This window comes from Pteropus medius, unplaced genomic scaffold (genome assembly GCF_902729225.1).
Source record: "Pteropus medius unplaced genomic scaffold, Ma_sr-lr_union100, whole genome shotgun sequence".
Lineage (NCBI taxonomy): Eukaryota > Metazoa > Chordata > Mammalia > Chiroptera > Pteropodidae > Pteropus > Pteropus medius.
In genome coordinates, this window is record NW_024345601.1 from 8,075,815 (window position 1) to 8,098,215 (window position 22,401).

Sequence of the window (22,401 nt, forward strand, 5' to 3'; positions counted from 1 at the left end):
TATACTTACAATGAATAGATGCCTTTCTCATCAGTGGCTCTTAATCTTTTTTGAAAAATGAACCCCACTGAGATTGTGTTGAAAGCTTCATCAACAGATTCCACATAATTAGCCCTGAAATACCTAGAACTCCAGATGAAAAACACGTTTTCACTGATTCATAATCTAACTTTTTCACTAGTGCATTTTTAAAATTTCTTTTCACCACAGTCCACAAACTGATGAATTTTACTCCCAATAATGGAGCGCCTTGCATATAGCAGAGAATTAGGAGGGGAAGATACAGATTAATAGAAATGGTTCCCTTTCCACAAATAGAATACTTTTTATTAAGCATGTCATTTAGCATGTCAACTTTTTTAGCTTACATTAAACATCTAAGTGACAAATATTCTTTAACAAGTTTGGCTGATATTTCCATTTTTATTTGTTATTTTTTCTTTTTTATTGGTGAAAGGTGGAGATCACTTGGGATGAAACTGATCATGAAAGAATTACAACACTTAACAGGAAATTCAAAAAGGAAGAGCTTTTGGACATGGATTTTCAAGCCTACTTAGCTTCCTCTAGTGAAGATGAGGAAATAGAAGAGGAGTTACAAGGTACTTGTTAAGCTTCTGGTGTTCTACATTTGTAAGCTTTTAGATATCTAATCTAGACTTGTTCATGGAAATATGTCTTTAGCAGTAGTTTAAAAGGGGTACCAAACTATTCCTCTGAGTTGCTGCTTAGTGCAGGGTTACTAGTCGAAATCCTCCCCTCTATGGTCTTTAACTTTTGTCCTCTTGGTGCTGCCGGGCTGCCAAACTGTACTTTAATCTTATAGCTGTTTCTTTTATGGATCAATAAATGCTCTCAGGGCAAAAGAGGTCTTGAACACTGGGATTATCTCTCTGGTATTCCCTTCTCCTTGATAGTGATTTGGTAATCCTTCACTAATTTGTCAGTTCTTTGAAGTTTGCTTTTCTTTTTTAAACCCCTTTGAAGCTTTACAGATTTTTTAAAATATTCAATCCAATTCAGGGAACTCAGTGAAATGGTTGGTCTGAAGTACCTAGCTTGCCATTAATAAAAGCAGAAATTGTGAGATTATCTATATCTTTATTTAAATTTTTTTTGATGACTAACATAATCAGTGGTATATTTTAAAATGGTATGTGCTATTTGTTTAAGTAGCTCATTTTTTAAAAATAGATTCAAAATCCCTCTTTTTCTATATACTGGATCTGCCTCTGCTTGGAAATTTGGTTGTTTGATTGTAATTTCTTATCAGTTTTGGATGATACTGTCTCTATGATGTCATCACATCTTCAATCTTACCTATTAGGAGAATTCCCAATCATGTGAAATTAAGCGTAAGAGGTTTAGTGCTGACAGCAAAAGAAGAATCATAAATATTAGACGTAGGTATAAATATTCTAAATTAGCAGGAATGAATATTCTTACTTTTATTTATAGCTTAACATTTTTATAGCCGTCCTTTTAGTTTTTCTTCAACATATGTATTATTTGTGTAACCTAAATATGAAATTAAATAAATCCTAAAATGCTTCTTTAGTATTATAGGCTTATTAAACCTTAACTTTCTTAAGAAAGATTCTGTAATTGGGCTATCACCATTCCTTTTAGTCTACTTAAGATATTGCTTCATTTTTCTAAGTTTTTCATAAAGTACTACTCTTGAACTATATCCCACACATGGAATGGAAAATCACATTTAATCATTCTCATTTCTTTGTTCAGACATCTCCTATTAATAAAACTACATAAGTTCTTAGGTACTTAATAGTCTTTGGAAAGATATATGATATGCAGTGGTAGTTGTGTTGGGCACAGAAGCCTTTACATTTTTTTAAGGCCTCATCGGCTGTTGCTTGTTAATTTGTTTGGCCGTCCAAATAATTGTCCATTTTATTTCTAGTGTACACAGAATAGCCAAGTCCTTTTTCAAATGGCATTTATGTTTTTTTCCCCATAGGTACACTATTTTTTTTTTTTACATTTTCTTTTTATTTGTATGCCTATATGGTCATTTAGCATGTTTCTGAAAATTCTGGATAATTTTTCTTCATTAGCAGTTCTAAGATAAAGGAAAAAAAGCACATTCCATGTACACTTATGAGGATTGGGTACAGTTTTTCAAATAGGTTTCTTTGATTGGTTTGAGAGAACTGGATTTTAAAAGGACATTATTGACACTAGGACAGCTAATATTGTGGGAGTTTTGACAGTATATTCTTGTTAAGATGTTGGGCTTTGCTGGTTTCAAGTCCTGACTTCACCACGTAGTGCAGTTATATCGGTTAAGTTTTCTTAGCCTCCATGTCTTTCTTTCCATAGCTATGACATGAGGATCGTAATAGTACCTGACTCATGGTTGTAAAGAACAAGATAATGTACATAAAGTGGTTAGCATACTCCCTCATATCATATATTTTTACTTTAAAATTTTAAAGATTAATGGCTTTGTTTAAAATAAGCTACTCATTAAGTTTTTAAAAGCATGAATTTTTCTTCAGTATTTTAAATGATCACAGGCTTACTTTAACCTGTAATTTAGTACTTCTCTTAGATACAATAGTATATTCAAATAACCTAGAGTTACTGGATGTTCTTGGTGTTGTTTATAAGAGATCATAGCAGGGCTTCTTACTGTTACAATTATTTTTTCATTCCTTGTATAGTGTTAAGGCTTTCACAAAGTATTGCCCTTCAATTGGGAAAAAACAGACCTACATGAATTATCCCACATTTTAGGGCTTCAGAAAGTAAAATTTAAGTACTGGAAAAAATCAATTTAAAGTAGGCCATCGGAGACTTACCACTAAAATTTCAACCTGGAAGGAGCTTGCTTCTAATTATGTTTTCAGAAGTAAACTTTTAATAGAAAGAAATACATTGCCATTTTGTTAATGTGTTCCTGATGTTTTATCCATTGAATTATGGGATACATGACGGAATTCCATCCAACATCATTATTGTGGCACAAAGCACAAACAGGAAAAAAATGAATTTCAGCTGTTTGAGTGAAAATGTAAAAGTGTGATAGGATGGAAAGAATGTCCTGGACTATTTTTTATTCATTTAGAGAAAAAAATGTGAAAACATTTACTTAACCAATCTTTTTTCCATATCACCTTTTTTAAGCTGTAAGGACAGTCTGTTAACATTGATGTTTCACAGCTAAATGCTTAATAATGGCAAACATTTTTAGTGACTAGATAGCCATAATTCCTAGAAGAGAGTGTATTCTTTATGCTACTTCTAAATTTTTCTTTACTGGGACATTTAGTCAGTTTAGTAAGTCTGTATGTTTTGCACTAAAACTTGGGTTCTTAATTTATATTTTTGCCTTGGAGAATTACAGTGGAAATATAGAGCAAACAAACTTTTTCACGTATTAGTTTTCTTAGGTATTTGTTGCCCATGAATTTTGTTTCTTTGTGTTCTAATTATTTTTATAAAATTAGGAAGTGAAAATGAATATTTTTCCACACAAGGAAATTAATTGAATGAATTGCTAATTTATTCATTTTTTATTCTTAATGTATTAAGTGAGATCCTAAGAGTAAGCATACTCGCTCACCATCAAATGGAAAAGACTCATTATTCTTTGCTTTGGATTACAAGCAACTTCCTTTATCTGTCTCTTCATGAACAGTTAAATCCATATATTAAATGCATCCCAACAATGGCTAGCCTCCTTTTAGTGACCATACATTTTAATACCTCTGTGGTAGATGGTGGAGGATAAAATGTCATTCCTGCTGCCTTATAGAGAACAGAAGTTCAGGGATGTTAAATGACTATGTAATTATTTTGAAATATGAATTTTAATAAAAGGGAGATTTCCAAATATACTACTGCGACAGTGCTAACTCACATTACAACTAATTTTTATCATAAACAGGACCTTAGTCTTTGATTCAATTCATTTAATGTTAAGAGTTTAAGTCTGATTATGATACTCTATTATTACAGTATGTCTGACAACATCTTTTAGGAGGATGCTGTATTGACTGTATGATTTAAATACGAGTTAGATATGAATTATTTCTGTGTATTAAAATTGTTTTTTGTTAGGTGATGATGAAATCAGTGTAGAAGAAGATGGGAAAACAAAAAAAAGTCAGAAAGATGACGAAGAACAAATTGCTAAATATAGGCAACTTTTGCAAATTGTCCAAGAAAAAGAAAAGAAAGGCAAAGAAAATGAAATGGAAATGGAAATTAAGTGGGTTCCAGGTAAGAATTAGATATTAACTAAATGTTCATCTGTTTTTCTTTATTTTAGGATGTTGAGTGCATTTTAGATGTAAAAAAAGAAGATTCTCTTTTTTGCAAACATAAACTTTAAAAATCTTATTTTTCAGGAATGTTTTGGGAAGAAGTTAACACGATATTTGCACATATCATTTAATTAACTTAGGGACTAGTGTTTTGACTCTTGCCAGCTTTTTCTTGGTTTCTTTGATTTACTAACTACAAATTATTCCTGTCCATTTATGAAAGTAACCCTTTCCTAGGTTTGATTCCATTATTCTCAGGATATAGAAACTTGAATCCAGGTACCATGCATTCTAAAGTCATTAAACTTTTTTCAAAATATATAATTCATAAGTGGACTTTTTCACCCATAACCCCTACTAGACCTTAAGTAGTGAGATTTCACTAACACAAAATGTGTAATATATAGTTTTCCATCTCAATTTTGTTGTTACTACTCAAAGAAGTATAGCACAGTAAGTGATTTTTATAACTGCCTTGAACCATTCAACAACTTTTTTTAGAGTAGTGCAATGCTAATTAAAACCATGTCAAAGCTAAACAAAGATAAAAGCTAGGATAAATGAGGATTGTTTTATAGTATTTGCATTTTTTTTTAACAATCCTGACTGGGCAAATCAGGATGTACCTTTGCAAACTATTATTTTTGCGGATTACTGCTTTTTACGTATATGTATGTCTTTTAAAGCTATATATAGTTTTTGACAAAGATTCAGTTCTTTTAGCCTCTAGATGAAAGAATACTAAATACTTGTAACACTATCGCTTAAAAATTAAGTGTTCTATATTCAATTATATCTGTTTCTTACAACTAGTATGTTTTTGCACTGAGAGTAAAACACGTGTTTGCAAAAGTGCTTTTCATTTGGGGAAAAAAACAGCATATTTTAATATTTGCGAATTGTCTATTGTAGTAAATTTATTAGGATAGGCACATGTCTTGCATATTCCTATAAGAATGCAGTGCTATCTTGTAACCCATTTATTTTAAATGTTTGGCTTCTGCACGATGTGATAGCAAGAAAAATGAAGGTTGGTAGCGTTATCATATGTACAGTGTTTGAGAGAACTCAGCCTGAATAAGAAAAGCTTAAAAAATGACTTAATAGTTATTTTCAAGTACTTACAGGTTAACTATGTAAATAAAGACATAATCACTCTTATTACCTCAGAAATCAGTGCTTTTGCCTGTGGATAAAAGTTGAAAGAAAATAGATTTCAATTAATACAAAGTGGAATCCTCTATATTGTTAGAATTGTCCAGCAAAAGAACACAAACCCTGCTTGTAGGGTTTGAGTACCCTTTTTCAGTAAGTCTCACAATAAGGCAGTATGATCATACCATTCAGGGATGTTTGTGAAGAAACTTTTTCCTTGAGGTCCTTGATTTTATTTTTCAAGAAATGTTGAATTCTATCTTTAAAGTCAAATATGTTGTAATCGTAGCTTAATTATAATCTTACAATGAGCTTATTGAAAGAAGATATTTTAAATGAACCTATTTACAGTTGAGATATTCAGTTGACTGAGAAAGCAAATTTAAAATTAACTTGATTAAGAACTTTTATGGCAAATATTTGAGTTGCATTGAATGGACCAGGTCTAACCTTTGTCTTTCTTAACACAGTTATATAGTGCAAATACCAAAAAGTAATATGTATACTTGTGGCTGTAACTGGAAGATTTCAGCACTACAGTTTTCCTGGCGTAAACCTCTCTTGGTCATGGTGTATTGTCCTTTTTACATACTTCTAGGCTCAATTTAGTAATATTTTGTTAAAAGATTTTGCACCTGTGTTAATGAGGAATATTTGTCTATAGTTTTCATTTTTTATGGTATCCTCAGTTTTTGGTATTAGGATAATCCTGACTTCATGAAATGAATTGAGAACTGTTCTCTCTTCTATTTAGCAGTACATTTTTATCTTGACTCTTTTATTTGTGGCTGTAATATTAGTGTTGTATAAAATATTTTGAAATGTAAAGAAAGATTATCACCTGTAATTCTATTACCCTTATTCAGCCACTGAGTGATTAAATAGATTGTGATTTAATTGATCATTTCTCTGTTGTTGAAGACTTAATCATGTTTCTAATTTTTCACTACAATAGACCTATGGCATTGAAAAGAAATGTGACCTACGGCTGTTACTGATTCCAAACTCACAAATATTAGTATTTTCTTAGATCTCTTCACTTTCATCCCCAGCCAAATAATTAGCTTGCTATTTTAGGGACTTTTTCTTTTTAAAACAATTTTTTAACAAAGATGATTTTTTTACCCCCATTTTAGAAATGTCTCTATGCATGGTAAACTAGTAGAGACCACAAGGAGAAACTAATGCTGGCAGTTAGGCTCACTTACTAGTTAGTTACATGACTTCCTCACTTACATAGCAACTTTACATATGCTGTGGATCAGCCTCTGGTTCTCTTACAGGCTGTTAAAACTACGAGTTTAAATCTCAGATGCCAAGCATCTTGGATGTTATAAATAATCCATAGCTTTTTCCATATTTTGAATTATTTTCATAGGATAGCTTCCCAGAAATGGAATTGCTAGGAAAGGGCATTTCATGTCTTGAGATTATTGCCAAATTTCTTCTCAAAAGGGTTGTACCAGCTTATAGTGCTTTCAACAGTGAAAAGAAGTGCCAGTTTCTTGGAGTTATCAATATTGTGTATATATTTTTTACTGTTAGTTGAATGGAAGAAAATTGATATTCTGATATATAATGCATTTTTAAGTCATTCACTGTAATACTTCTGAAGGTCTCAGGTAGGGTGTTGTTTCTTATGAATCTTTGGCATGTATGTGCACGTGAGTGCACACACGTGCATGTGTAAATGTAAAGGATCTTTTACATACTAGACATGTTAAAATCAAATAAATGACCTCATCTTTCTGGACCTCAGTTTACTTATTTGGCAAGTAAGATTAATAATACCTTCTTTGCTTAATCTGAGTATTTATAAAGGTACCTTATAAGCTACAGTACTATCCATGTCATATGTGTATTTTGTTGGATTTGTGTCTTAAAAATGTGTGTTCCCAGTAATAATTACATTGAACCTCAGCACTTTTGTGATGTTATACTTCAGTAAACCACAGAGGGTCAGTATGAGATCATACTATATCATTCATTGTTTTTTCCTGTGGCTTGAATTTCTAAAATATTAAGCTATTTAGAAAAATAAGTACTCTTAATCACTGATACTTGTTAGAGTATGGTTTGGTTTTTAAAATAAATTTTAACTTAGACCATTTAAACTTTCTGTCTTTTTACATTGGATTATACAGTATAGTAACATCAAGTGTTCAAATTTTTAAGGGTCAATATTAGGAGAGGCAGATAACAGGTACATGGACATAACAACTAGAGCAAACTACTCTTTCTATTGATAGTCTGGTTCATTATGGAACTGTGATAATATAATCTTGTTAATTAGGATTATAAATAATTTAAATTGTTGTGTTATAAGATTTTTTTTAAAGCCACAATTCATTATTTTGGTGTACACTGAGTATTATTTCCCATCTCAGTGTATTGCTAAAAAGATATCCTTCCTGACTCACTCTGATGAGTAGAGAAAGTAATGCATATAATTAGCATATTGGGCCTTCATCAATGAATGTGCCTCATTAGGGAATTTGTGTGTGTGTGTGTGTGTATGCACATATGTACATAGGTGACGCATAATTCGTTTTATCTCATATATACTGACCTCCCCTATATTAATAGTTAAATTAATCTAATAATTTTTTGTCAAAGTACAAGTGGTACATAAATAATATCTTTGAAATTTAATACAGAATATGAACATTTGTTTATAATCTGAAAAGATAAGATGTGATAAAAGACTTCTTTCTTAGTTATCTCTGGTTTAATACACACTGGTGAAAAGAATGGCTGATCTTTTTTCTATTCAACATCCTTCAGTACCTCAACTTTTCTTCATATACTTATTGAGCACCTACTATCTGCCAAGAACTATTCTAGATACCATGAAAATCAAACATACAAATCCTGACCTCATAAATCCTAAATTCTGGTGAAGAGGAGAGAGATGACTCTCTAGTAAGAAAAATATTTGAGCAGAGAATAAAGGAAGTAGAGATCGGGGAGTGAAACATGCAGAAAAAAATGTGGGAGCAGAGGAAATAGCAAATGAATGGCTTTGAAGCTGTAACTTATCTATTGTGTTTGAGGAATAGCAAGAACAGTGTTACTGGAGTGAGTGATGTGGAGAATAATAGATGAGGTCAGGGAGGTAATATGGTGCCAGATCATGAAGGTCTTGTAGACCATGTTAAGGGCTGAGGTACTGAAAAAAGTTGAGGTACTGAAGGATGTTGAATAGAAACTTGTTCTCTGAGTGAGATGAGAAGCCATTGGAGTGTTTGAGCTGAGGAACGATCAGATCTGACTTATTTTTTTCCAGTTTTATTGAGATATAATTGACATATATCACTGTAAAATCTTAAGGTGTATAGTATAATGGTTCAACTTAAATATATTGTGAAATGATTACTGCAGTAAGTTTAGGTAACATCCATCAGCTCATATAGATACAATAAGAAGAGGATCTGATTTGTTTTTAATAGGATCACTCTGGCTGCTATCTTGAGAGCAGATTAAAGTGGAAGGCCAGGACAAAATTGGGGAGATCAGTCAAGAGACTATTGCAATAATCCTGAAATAGTAAAGGTTGTGAGTAAAAGTTTGCAGGAGAACCTCAAAAATTCTCTTTTGGTCACATGTTAAATTTAGATATTGAAATAGACATACCAAGGAGACAGTTTGAGTATACAGTTTAGATTTCAGGGAAGAGGTCAGAGCCAATTATATAAATTTAGGAATCTTCATTTTATAGATTTCTGAAAGTGAATAATACTAAAGGAGTGCTTACAGATATAAAAGAGAAGAGTTTCAAAACTGATCCCTGGGATACTTTAGCATTTAGAGGTTGAGGAGGTGAGCGGGGACCATCTAAAGGCAGCTGGGAAGAAGCTACCAGAAATACTGAAGGAAATTTGGGGTACAGGGTATCCAGACAGCCAAGTGAACAAAACATTTCAGTGAGAAGATGGGTCAATGAAATATAGATTAAAAATGACCATTATATTTAGCAGTGTAGTGCTATTGAACAATTTCGGTGAAATGGGGAGGATGAGAATAAGGTGGGTTCAAGAGAGTATGAGGAATAGAATCAAAGACACAAGTACAGACAAGTCCTTTTTCTAAAATATGTGACTGTTAGAAAGTTGCAGGCATCATGACACTTCATTCCTAAAAATACTTCAACATGTACAAAGACATTCTTCTATATGAACAATGCCATTATCACACTAGGAGAATTTAATATTGATAAAATAATAGTCAAATTTCTCACTGATTCTAACAATATTTTTTAAATTCTTTCCTGATCCAGGATCAAGTCAGTTTTAAAGCGTCTACTCTAGTTGGCTTAAATAATACCCACAATTTGAATTTGTCTGATTGTTTCCTCACAATTCAGGCAAAAACTTTTTACAAGAATTCTTCATAAATGAAGTTGTATATTTTCCATTGCTTCATTAAGAGACACATGATGTCAGTTTGTCCCATTATTTGTGCTGTTAACTTTGCTCACTCAGTTAAGACAGTGTCCATCTGATTTTTCCCATTGTAAAGGCACATTTTTTCCTTTATAATTGATAAGTAATTTGTGGGGTATGTGGATATCCTGTTTCTCAACAGTTTATCTGGTGGCATTAAAATTCATTGGTGATCACTTGCTTGAGTCTGTTATCGTTGGTTGCAAAATGCTGATTTTCTATGTTTATCATTCCTTCTACATTTATTAGCCTAGCATTGCTAACTAATACTAGTAGAGCTTTCTCCCCACGCCTTTTTTAATTTATTACGAACTTGTAGATTGACAGATCTTGAGTTTTCCTATAATGGGTCACAGAGGAATAGGAGAAGAACTGGAGGGGAAAGTGAGATCAAGAGAGGATTTTTCTTTAATATGGGAAAAGTAATGGCATGCTATAGACTTCTGGAAACGATCCACCAGAGACCGAAAAAAAATGATGATGCAGAGAACAACATTCTATAGTAGGCAAAAGGATTTGAAATAATTTTGCACAGGCAGAGAGATTGGCCTTCGATAGATGTGCGTGGACATTTCATCCATTGTAACGAGAGAAGAAAGCAAAAAATACATGAGTAGAAATAGTGGTGGGAGCTTGTGGTACTCTTATATTTACTTGTGTTTTCTTAGTGAAATAGGATGTAAAGTTATCAGCTGAGGGGGATAAAGAAGGAGGTGAAGGTTTAAAAACAGATGACGTAGTTGTCTGAGTGGCATAGAGGGATATTTAATAGTTTTGCTGAGCAACAGTAAGTGTACACTTCAAATTCAGTAAGATGGATCAACATAATTAACCACATTTAGTGGTGTAGTGTACGCATGGAGTAAGGGGAGAGTTGGATTAAAACAAACTAGAAGTTTTCTCAAATATGACCAAGCAAGAGAGAGGCAAGGGGATTGAGGGCAAGAGAGTGATTATAATGATGGACCGTGATATCTTTGTTGGGTTAGGAAGGAAATGAAGGTATGTATGTTGAGGGTGAGGGATGAGGGAAAAGGGAAAAGATTGATAGATTGTAAGTCTCTATAAGACAGAGGAATTGTTAGCCTTGGGGGTACTAGAGAATAAAATGGGAAGATTGGAGCTAGTGGCTGATTATGGTGAGATTGCAGTTTTGAATAATGACATGTTCTAGTTATGATTCTGGGATAAGGTAGAATATAGAATAGGAAGTCAGTGAACTGTGAGGCCTAGAGCAGTGGAAGGGGGTTATCTGTGTGGACATTGAAATCACCAAGAGTTATGACAGGGCTAGTATTGGAGAGAGCAGCAGGGAGCCAAAGCTTAGCTCTTCAAGAAATGAGGGGAGTGACTAGAGTCATTAGATATCTACAGTAAAGAGAGTATTAGGTGGTATGGTCTAGTAACATGATTTTCAAAGTTGGGGGCTTTAGGGAGGAGGGCCAGTCAGTGGACTAGACTTGGCAGTGAGTAGCAAGGACAGACTATGGGAGAGAAAAATTCACCACCTTAAAGGGGTACAAAAAAGCAGTGTCTCTAGAGAAGAACCAGATTTCAGTGAGTTTCAAATTAGCAAGCGAATGTATAAAGAGGATTTTGTTAATGGCTATTAATGACCGATTAGGACCAACTAATGTGTTGAGAAAGGATGGGAAATGTTCAGCATCTTCTTAGGGAAGGGATGACTTGTAGGTCCTAGACTTCTTGTGGTGACAGATTTAAATAGGGATAGAGAGCATAATGAGATTAGTGCTGATGGTCTTACGGGTATAATAGTGAAACTGTGGTTGTTGTGGGAGAAATCTTGTCAGCAACACCCAAAGCTGGATACTTACTCTCAAAGGAGGCATAGAAGCCAGAAGAGACCCAAGGATTCCACTCCTCTTGCTGTCTCACTCTGCAAGAGGAGTCCTTTCTTGACTCCCACTCGGTGAGGCAGGAGATGGTGTTGCAGTTCTTCCTCACTCTACTTACTCTTTCCTCCACTCTACAGTTGTAATTCTGTTTTTATTCTGGTATCTGCTCTTAATTCTTGTCTTCCTTTTTTCCCTCCTTTATTCCACCTCCATTCCTCTGTTTGGTGTCTCACTGAGAAGCTTAAACACAGAGACATGTATCTATGGCCATTGTATTTATTATTTATTCAGAAATAAAATTCTTTGAATCAGTGTGCATTCATTTTGCTAGGCAGCCCAGTTTCAAACGTTTTAATTTTAGACATCTCAAAACCTGTTCATTTTACTTTTGGCCATATCTGTATTTCCATTTATTGCCAATGTATCCATTATTTGAAATATAGTCACAAAAATGTTTTTTTGGTCAGAACTTTTAAAATAACCAGATGTTTAAAATTTCGAGTTGAATGTAGAGAAGAACATTAAGTGGAAAACCCTAATTTAAAATAATCTAAAAGAATTTGCCGTTTGCTTCATATTTTGGTGATGGGGAGGAAACCAGTTTGTATGTACTAGCATAGCTTGTACACAACTGGTAATTGGCTAGAATTTTAAAACTTGGGTATGCACTCCTTGCTTGAATCATCCACTTAACAGGTTGACTATAAGGGCTTTGTAAGGTAACAAGCAGAAATTTCCTATGCAAAAAAATTTTTTTTTATTGAATCATTTGTGGAATGTATAATAAAAAACAAGAAGCAGCCACTAGAGTTGTCTAAAAACGTTGCTAGCACATTTTCTCCCTAGAATTGCCAGTAAATTTCTCAGAATTTCCTGGATTATTTTAAAGATTATTGTCTAAATAATACTAAGATTTAATTTAAAAAAAAGTTTTTCCAAGAAGCTTAAAAAAATTGTAAAGCAAAAACAGGATACTTTTATACTAGTAGTACTAAAATTTCTATACTTATGAAGTTTCAGGTTAATTGGTCTGCCGTTTTAGGATCCAAATTAAATATGTATATTGATAAGGGCTTCTGGTTGCAAGCATCTAGGATACTTCTGTTAATGTGGTACTTCCCTTTCTGCACATGTATCACGTCAGTTGTACTTTTTGCATCTGTAGCTACTATTTCCAGACAGTAGTACTTTTTTTGACTTTGCCTTAGATTTACAATCTGCCTGAAGTCAGTTCAAGAAGAGAGAGCTTGCTTCATGTATTGTTTCCCATAGCCCACAGCTGTGTTGATTTGTTTGAAGTTGTGAATACTTTGGCCTTTAAAGCAGAACTTTTGCCTATTCTATTTGAGATTGTCTCATGTCATCATTCTATATACTAACTGCCTGGCTAGCAATATATCATTTTTCTACACTCGTTCCATGTGTTAGTCTGACAGAATTCACTCAGACAACTTAACTTTGGGCGATTTCATTATTGCTGTTCTTTTTTCCCTAAAATTGGAAAGTTATATAACTTCAAGTTTACCACTTTAACACGTTCATTTTTTCCCCAATTTTTTTCATTGTGTTAAAATATACATAACAAAATTTACTGTTTTAACCATTGTTAGTGTATAGGTTAGTGGTATTAGGTATATTCAGATTGTTAAACCATAACCATCATCAATCTCCAGTACTCTTTTATCTTTGCAAAACTGAATCTCTGTATCCATTGAATAATAACTCTTCATTCCCTCTCCCCCCAGTTCCTGGCAGCAACCATTCTACTTTCTGTCTCTATGATTTTACTGTTCTAAGTATTTCATGTAAGTATAATCATACAGTTCCTTTTGTGATTGGCTTATTTCACTTAGCAAGGGAAATCCATATTGTAACATATGTCAAAATTTCCTTCCTTTTTAAGGCTGAATAATATTTCATTTTGTGTGTGTGTGACTTTGTCAACTCATCCATTGACAGACAGTTGGGTTGCTTCCATGTTTTAGCTATAACACATTGAGTTTTACACATTACTTTCTGCAAGCACTACACGTTTCTAAATAATCTTTATAATCGTGATGCCTGCATCACATTCCATTGATTTTCGGTTTATAAGTTATGAATCGGTCTCTTAATGTTGTGTAATGTTGTGTTTTAGGCTCTTTCTGATGTTTTGCTATATGGATAACATAATAACCTCATATTGAATTTCTAGTTTGAAAGGTTGATCAATATTGAAATGCTAGGGAGGTTGAAGTTTTTTTTATTTCCTCTTATTTTTATAAAGAAAGTTTTTTTTCATTAATTGACTTAGAAATGCTGTTTTGGTTATACTTCAGTCTCACAATGTTCTTATATTAATAGCTTGTATAGTCGGAAACTCTTCCAGGGAGGAGAACAATCAGGCACCCCTGAGTTTCAAGCCACAAATTTACAAGTAGATTTTTCAAATACAGTGTATAGGTTGGAACCCGCTAATAATGAAAGTTGAGATAGTATTAATAGTTTACTGTGATCATAGAGAATAGAGGGCTTGTGTCAGAAAATATCACTACTTTTTTTTTTTAGGTTGTGGGGAAAAAACCCCATAGATACAAAAGGTAAATACAATGTATATATACAGCTTAAATAGCAATAATAAAATGAACACCTGTGCACCCAGTTTAAGAAATAACATGACTAATGTCTGCAGTCCCTGATGAGACTCCCCATTTTCACCCCCTTCCATCAGAGCAAACAATGAAACTGTATTTCATGTTAGTTATCCCCTCTATTATAATAGTTTATCATATATGCATGTATCCCTAAACAGTCTATATCTACATTTTATTAATTTGGAGCTTTATAAAAGCATCTTTTATGATTATTTTATCATTCGCTTTTTTGTTATTAACATTCTGTTTTTGAGAGTTACCTGTATCCATGCATGAAGATTTTCACTGCTACATAGAAATCCATTATAGATATATCAGAACGTATTTATTCTGTTACCAGTTATTGTAGTTTATTGCTGTTGTAAACAGTGCCTTTGTGAATATTCTTGGATTTGTCACCTAAGTATATATAGAATTTCTTAGATATATGTAGAATTTCTTGATTGTGGAACACGTGCATAATTACCTTGAGAAGGTCATGCCGAATCGTTTTCCCAGGTGCTTGTACCTTTTTACTCTAAGTACTAATGTGAGTTCCCATAGCTCTTTATCCTCACCATTGATTGATATTGTCAGGCTTTTCAGTTTTTGCCAGTTGATTATGTAAGTAATTACAGTAGCTCATTATGGTTTTACTTTGTGTGTTGTTCTCAAATATTTGAATTCCTTCTGTGTTTGCCAGGCTCTGTTCTTTTCTCTGAAAATAGAGCACTGAACAAAATGGAGAAAGGTCCAGGCCTTCATGGGGCCCTATGTTTTAGTGTTTGTGGGTTGGAGGAGGGGAGAGAAGGAGAGTTAGTAAACAAATAAATAGGTAACAAAAAGAAAAAGGCTTCAAGGGAATAGGAGATTCAAGGGTAAGAGCAGGTAGCGATTTAAATAGGGCAGTGAGGGAAGGCTCATTAAGAAAGTGCCATATGCACAGAAGCCTAATAGAAAGGACAGTACACACTATGTTATTCTAGGAAAGAACATTTCAGGTAGAGGAAACAATAAATGCAAAAGCCCTGAGGGGGAAGCATTTCTGATCTGTCCAAGAACAGTAAGGAGGCAGATGTGGCTCTAGCAGAATGAACCATGGAGTGCAAAATAGTAGAAGAGTGAGGATACGTATGGCTAAATAAAAGGTTTTGTAGACCTCTAGATGAACTTTAGCTTTTACTCTAAATGAGATGGGAAATGGAAGTGATAAGACCTGACTTAAGTTTTCAAAGGATAGCTCAGGCATTTTCCTAATTACTAATAAGGAAGAACATTTCTTGTGTTTCTTGATCTGTGAAATGCCTATTGTCTTTTCACCATTTTATGTAGTGTTCTTTGTTTTATTGATTCATAGGAGTTCTTCATGTATTCTGTGCTGGTCTTTTATCAGTCATATATTTTGCGGATATGTTCTCCTAGTTTGTGATTTGTCTTTTTACTCTATAGTGTCTTTTGAAGAACAAAAATTATATAGTCAAATTTATTAAACTCGTCTCTTTATTCTGTGTACCTGTTTCACATAATTAGATTAATTATAATCCTTGAATTAAGACACTCGTATTGGTCCAGCACGACCCTTTTTTATTTTTAATGATTAATAAGTGAACCCATTACAGAAGATAGAACTGCGCAATGACTTACATTTATCCATTTGCTCTCCTCTGCTTCTCCATACCTAAAATAACCATTATCTAGATTTCAGTATTCACTTTGCTTTCCATTTTATATATTTTCATCTCATTTATAAGTATTTCTAAAAAGTATGAGTTCATAAAAATGAACTGACATATGCTACAAAGTAGATGAACCTTGAAAATTTTATGTTAAGTGAAAGAAACCCATCACCAAGACCATGTATTTTATAGGATATATCCAGAACAGGGAAATCTATAGATAGGAAGTAAATCAGTGGTTGTAGGGAAGGGAGAGTGTTTCAGATTGTCCTTTCAGGGAGAGAAGTAGGATTTCTTTATGAGAAGATGAGAATGATCTAAAATAGACTGTGGTGATGGTTACACGTGTCTGAATGTACCAAAAACCATTAAATTATGTACTTTAAATGGATTAATTGTATTATATGAACTATATCTCCTTAAAGTTGTTAACTTTGTTAACATGGAGGTGGCGTGGGTTTTAGATATTTTTAAATCTTTTGGAACTGATTTTTTTTTTTCACTCAACATCATATTGCTGAGATTTATCCATATTTTGTGTAACTGTAGCTCATTCATTTGGCCGCTATATACCATAGTCTATATATCTATTCTTCTGTTGGATACACATTTGGGTTGTTCTTAGATATTTAATATGGTGAATCATGCTGTTATGAACATTTGTATACATCTCCTGGTAAGTGTTTTAGTTTTTCTGGGTATTTATCAAGTACTGATCATAGGGTATGTGAATATTTAACCTTACGAGATGAAATACTAGAGTCTTTTCCAACATGGTGGAATTAGTTTACATTCCCACCAATAGTGCTTGATTTGCGTTTCTCTTTTCACTAATGAAATTGAACATCTCATTATATTTATTGGCCATATATGTTTCCTTCTCAGTGAAATACTCGTAGATTTCTTCTGGCCATTTTTTGTTATATTGTTTGTGCTTTTTCTGCTGAATATTAGGAGTAATTATTTATCTTTGATACTAGTCCTTTTTCTTTTATAAGATAGCAAGTATTTTCACGTAATTCCACTTCCCACACACACAGTTTGTTGGAAGTATTGTCTGATGAAAAATGTTCTTGACTTTAATATTATCAAATAATCCTTTATAATTAGTGCTTTCTGTGTTTTATCTAAGAAATCCTTTTCTATACAAATGAGACACGTTCACTTTTATTTTCTCCTAAAAGTAGAACAGTTTAAGGCTTTTGACATTTAAGTCCTTTATCCATCAGGAGTTTATAAGGAATCCAATTTCATCTTCTATGTGGAAAATCTTTTTTATTCTGTTTCATTTATTGAATTAACTCTCTTTTCCCCCAATAATATGACTTTAACCTCTGTCATGTACCAGAGTTTCAAAACTGCATGAATCTGTTACTTGGCTCTGTTTTATTGGTTAATTAGTCTGCCTACCCCTGGACCAGTACCATACTTCTTAAAACTGGATGAAGGGCATAATGATTCCCCCACTTTCCCCCTACATACCTACCTCCACTCTAGGCCAGTTGGTATGAGGGGTCTGTGAAGAAAACTATCACCACCAACAGCAAACCATTTCAAAAGGCTGCTGGTGTGCAGTATCCTCAGGGAAGAGCCAGATTTCAGTTAGAGCAAGAAGATGAAGAAAATGTTCAGAATTACAATAATCAAATTTTTACTGATGATGTAGTGTGAGTGAATTCCAGAGAATTTAGTGGTAGAGAGTTAGAGAGGGAGGGAGATGGTAACAGTTAACTCCAGAGAATGAGAACATGAGAGATTAGGGAGAACCTGATGATTAGGGGAATTTTGTAGTGACCATAATGAATAGGGGTAAAGGCACAAAGGGATTATTCCTGGTAAGTTTCAGGCAGATTTTGGTAGTGAGACTGTTTGAGTGTTAAGGATTAGGGAGGTTAAGGGTTACTGCAGTTGCCATGGATGTGCCAAGCCAGTTCTCTTCTTAAACTCTTCCTAGGGAGGGGCAAATTTATTGTGAGTTCACAAGGCTTGCCCTTGACTCATTTTGTCAAAATTTCAAGTGAAGAAGCCAGCGTAACTAAAGAACACGTTATATTGATCCCAGGGTTCAGGGACCCACTTTTGGGCCCTGTCAGAAAAGAATTAACCTTGTTCTACAGTGCTGCCTTTTGTCCCTAGCTTTTAAAATACTGTTCAGATTTTCACTGTAATATATCTAGGTAATTTTTTGCTTGTTGTTTTAATCTTGCTTAGAATTAATTTGATACCCAGAATCTTAAAGATTGGTATCTTTCATAGGTTCTGAAAACTTCTCAAAATACTGCGTTTTCCTCATCTCTATTTTCTCCTTCTGGAAATCCTACTTGATATATGTAGTACCTTCTCATTCTCCATCTGATAACTCATATTTTCTATACCTTTGAATCTACGTAGCATGCTGGGTAATTTTTTCAGTTCTGTCTTTCAGTTCATTAATTTTTTCTTTACTTCTGTATAGTCTTGCTGTTCAACTTGGCCATTGACTTTGTAATTTTAGTTAAGTTTTTTATTTCAGGAAGTTTTTTTCCCCAAAATCTTTCTCGTACTGTTGATAATCTTATTTTTTTTATTTTTTCTTTTGTTTTTTTAAATGTGCTGATTTGATATTCTATATCCAATAATTCCAAAATTTATAATCTTTCTAGGTCTATCTTGTATTATTTTATTTCTGCTTACTCTGGTTCATAATGAATTTTGATTGTGATCTCATTGTTCTTGGGTCTTTCTTTACCTTTGAGAATTCTCAGAGGCCTGGGTCAAAAGTGCCTCTTTTAAAGAGTATTTTTCCAGGTGCCTACGGGCACTTCCAATCCCAGACCAATTGAAACCAAATTTTTGGATTAGGGCTTTGGGGGCCACACAGATAGCACAAATTCCAGCCACAAACCCATGGATTTATGAGCTAGTTATAAATTCTCTGGGGGAAAAATGTATTTTTACTTTCCTTGTTCTGCCCATAGCCAAAACCCAAACAGGCATGTGTTTGTTACCTTTGAGTTGTCAAAGGAGGAGCAGCACCCACTTAAAGCACCCTTAAGGATCCTGGCTTCGTGGTAGTGGTGTCTGATTGGACTGTCTACCATAATCAGGCTCCAGACATTGTCTCCCGCCTCCTTGGCCAGCAGCCCACTAAAACTCAAGATTCATACTCCACCATAGCATATTAGTGTATGTCTTCAAGGAAAACTCCCTGCTTCTGAGCTAGCTTAACATTTTTATTTGAGCTTTCTTCTTGTGACTGGGCTCCGAAAAATTCCCTTTGTTTTCTTACATCTTGGCCATTCATTTAAAAGTTTTCATCTATTTTCCACCTTGTCTATAAACATTATGTATAAAAAAATAACAGTAGAACAAGTAGTTCTTCAGTCCTCTTTGCCATAAATAGCATAATGGTCTTACCAGACTTGGCCAGAATTTTCATCTGTTAGTATTAAGACAGCTTAATATTATGTACACTGTGATCACAAACTGCTTGAAAGGCAAAGAAAACATACAGTGAAGCACAGATAAATATAGGAAACAATAGCTCCTTAATGAGGCCCAAATTTCTTGTATTCAAAGTTGGCTTTTTAAGAACATTTGATTTAAGAACATTCTAAAAAGCAGAGACAGCTTGGTTCACCGTAAACTGAATACAGTAAGTCCTCACTTAACGTCTTTGATACGTTCTCCAACTTTAAGCAGAAAGATGTTTAAAGAAATCAATTTCCCATGGGCTAATTGATATAAACAAGAGTTAAGTTCCTATACATTATAACAAAACGACATTGAACAAAATGTTTTTTGAGGACCTGCTCTGTATTTGCAAATGGAAGACATCATTTGGAGGGAGAATAAAAGGAAATTTAGAAGAAGGTGGAGTATGCTAAGGTCAAATTCTAGACAAATATAAAACAGTTCCTCCCTACTGAAGTAGCTTTTAGACAATCGGCAGCAACAAAAAGCATCATCATTTATTTATTCTGCTTATACTTTGGGGGTATTATCTATGGATACTTTAATCAATGTTTTGGGAAATACAGAATTAAATGTTATAATAGAAGCAGTTCCCAATCTAAGTAGCTTGCCTATACCCTCTTAACCTTATTATTTGTATTATAGCTATCTGTGCTGTTTCTTTGTAGTAGATATAACGGTTTTCTGAAAGGATTAAGTGCATACAAAGGGCATTTACTGGCCCTGGCTAATTAGTAATTTTTGCTGTTTACTATTGTTCCCAGGGCTAAAGTTGTGGTGTTACTTTTTAATTTCGTGCATTGTAGTTCCCTGTCCATAAGGTTGGGAACCCTTGTACCCAGAGTAATTTCCAAGTTGAGGGTTTGGGTGATAGTGGTTAGTTATATTTCAAAAGTTACTTTTAGAATTGATTGTTACACAGTCTGATTTAAATATGCCACCATAAATAAAGATTGTGCCATAAGTGTTGGTAAATATTCTCAATGGATCCTAAGTCCTCGTTGAAATAATAAGTGCCATTTTCAGCTTATATCAGAAATCTTAAAATATGCATTTTGTTTTTATAAACAAAACCAATTATAGTACCTAGTTGAGTTATTTAAGTTTACCATGTCCTATCCCTTGAAGACTTTAAATATTTCAAATGAGTACAGTCAGGAGGAATGTATATTCTTGTTTTAATGGATTTTGAAAGAATATTTTGAAGTGTTTTTATATGTATACTAACTGCCAAAATAATTCTGAATGGATTGTGCTTAAATTATTATTGTCCTAATTGACTCATCTGTGTTCATGGTTGGCTTTGAAAGAGTTTTTTACCCCTTACTTGTAGGATTGTTGATGTTATTTTTAACTAACCTGTCAGTTCTTGACTATACATTTAAAATTTTTTAAAACAAATTTGTACAAAACTAAAAGCAGTTATAATGAAGTTGTTTTTCAGTCACATAGCCTCAAATAAGGCTACAACTGTCTGAAGAATGTTCTTGTGTGTATGCCAAGAAACTTCTGGGATGGGCATATTTTTAAGAACTTAGAACATAAACAACTGTGATCTGTGGCAAGAGATTTAAATGACCTCATAATGACAAGGAGAACAAAGCATTTTTAAGTTATCGTGGTGGTGTGTTAATTCATTGCAATGTGTTTGTCATTCTACTTTTGGTGTATTAAGTGAGAGCCAGGCAGAAAATTACAGACTATATTTTAACTGAAGATATTATTTCTTTATTGTTGTAAACAAACTAAATACCAGAAAAATATAAAATATTTCCTGGGACTAAGTATTTCATGAATTATTTCTAGAGCTATAGGTCCTTAAAAAGAAAAAAAAAAAAAAACTTACATGAATCACTTTGGAATACAGGCCATTTATTTAGATCTTAAAGTTTTGATTCATTTTCTGTTGGAGAAAATATGTTCCAAACATGAAAGATCAAACACTTGGCTTGAAATAAGAATCTCTCCTTCAAGACATATCAGTTAAGTGTTTATTAAGTACTTACTATGTGTCTGGCACTGTGCTAAATATTATGGAATACAAAAGAAGGTGACTTTAGCTGCCTCTGGTCTAGTTGGAAGAAAAAGCATGCTCACATGAAACTTCTAAAGCGAAAAAGACATTATATAATCAGATACCCCCCAAAAAACCCCACATCATTTATATAATACAAATAATGAGATGGCCTTCCCAGAAATGTTTTCTAATCATTTTCTAGAACAGCAGTTCTCAACTAGGGGTGATTTTGCCCCCCAATGGGAATATTTGGCGACATCTGGAGTCATTTTTGATTTTCATGACTGTGGCTACTGGCATCTAGTGGATAGGCCAGAGAGATTGCTAAACACCCTACAATACACAGGATAATCCTTCACAACAAAGAAATTATCTGGTTCAAAATGACAGTAGTACTGAAATGAGAAAACCTGATGTAGAACCTACAAATATCAATGTTTTGAAGTAGTGGGAGATGGATTCCTGTCTTCCCCGAGACCTCTACAGCTCCTGAAAATGTTCTTAGCCTGAGGCCCTTAGATCCTGACATAGAGATGAGCATTGGGTATCTTTTAAACATCCTGAACATCGTATGCAAGTTTTCCAGTACATTGTTTCGGGGAGAGATTCCATAGCTTTTATCAAAATCTGAAGGTATTCATGTTCCCAAAAAAGGTCAAGACCCACTCACATGTAGAGTGAACATTTGTACAGATCGAAACATATCAAACTAATGTTTTACTCACCTAAAAGAGACAATAACAACCTTCCTTAGCATTGCGCTAAGCTAGAAGTAGAGTTTCAAGGATCAAAATTACAGTCATGTGACGTTTGGGTTAGTGATAGACCGCATATACAAAGGTGGTCTCATAAGACTATAATGGAGCTGAAAATTTTTTATCACCTGGTGATGTAAACATTG

The 22,401-nt window shown here is 33.7% G+C and overlaps 1 protein-coding gene across 1 annotated transcript in view; it reads left to right on the forward strand.

The window, feature by feature from the left end:
• Positions 1–22,401, forward strand: part of ESF1 (ESF1 nucleolar pre-rRNA processing protein) — a 60,045-nt gene that overhangs the window by 17,938 nt on the left and 19,706 nt on the right. Inside the window, exons 8-9 of the mRNA XM_039874461.1 lie at positions 458–602; positions 4,084–4,245. Of these exons, the coding sequence (XP_039730395.1) occupies positions 458–602; positions 4,084–4,245 (307 nt within the window). The remainder of the gene's footprint in view (positions 1–457; positions 603–4,083; positions 4,246–22,401) is intronic.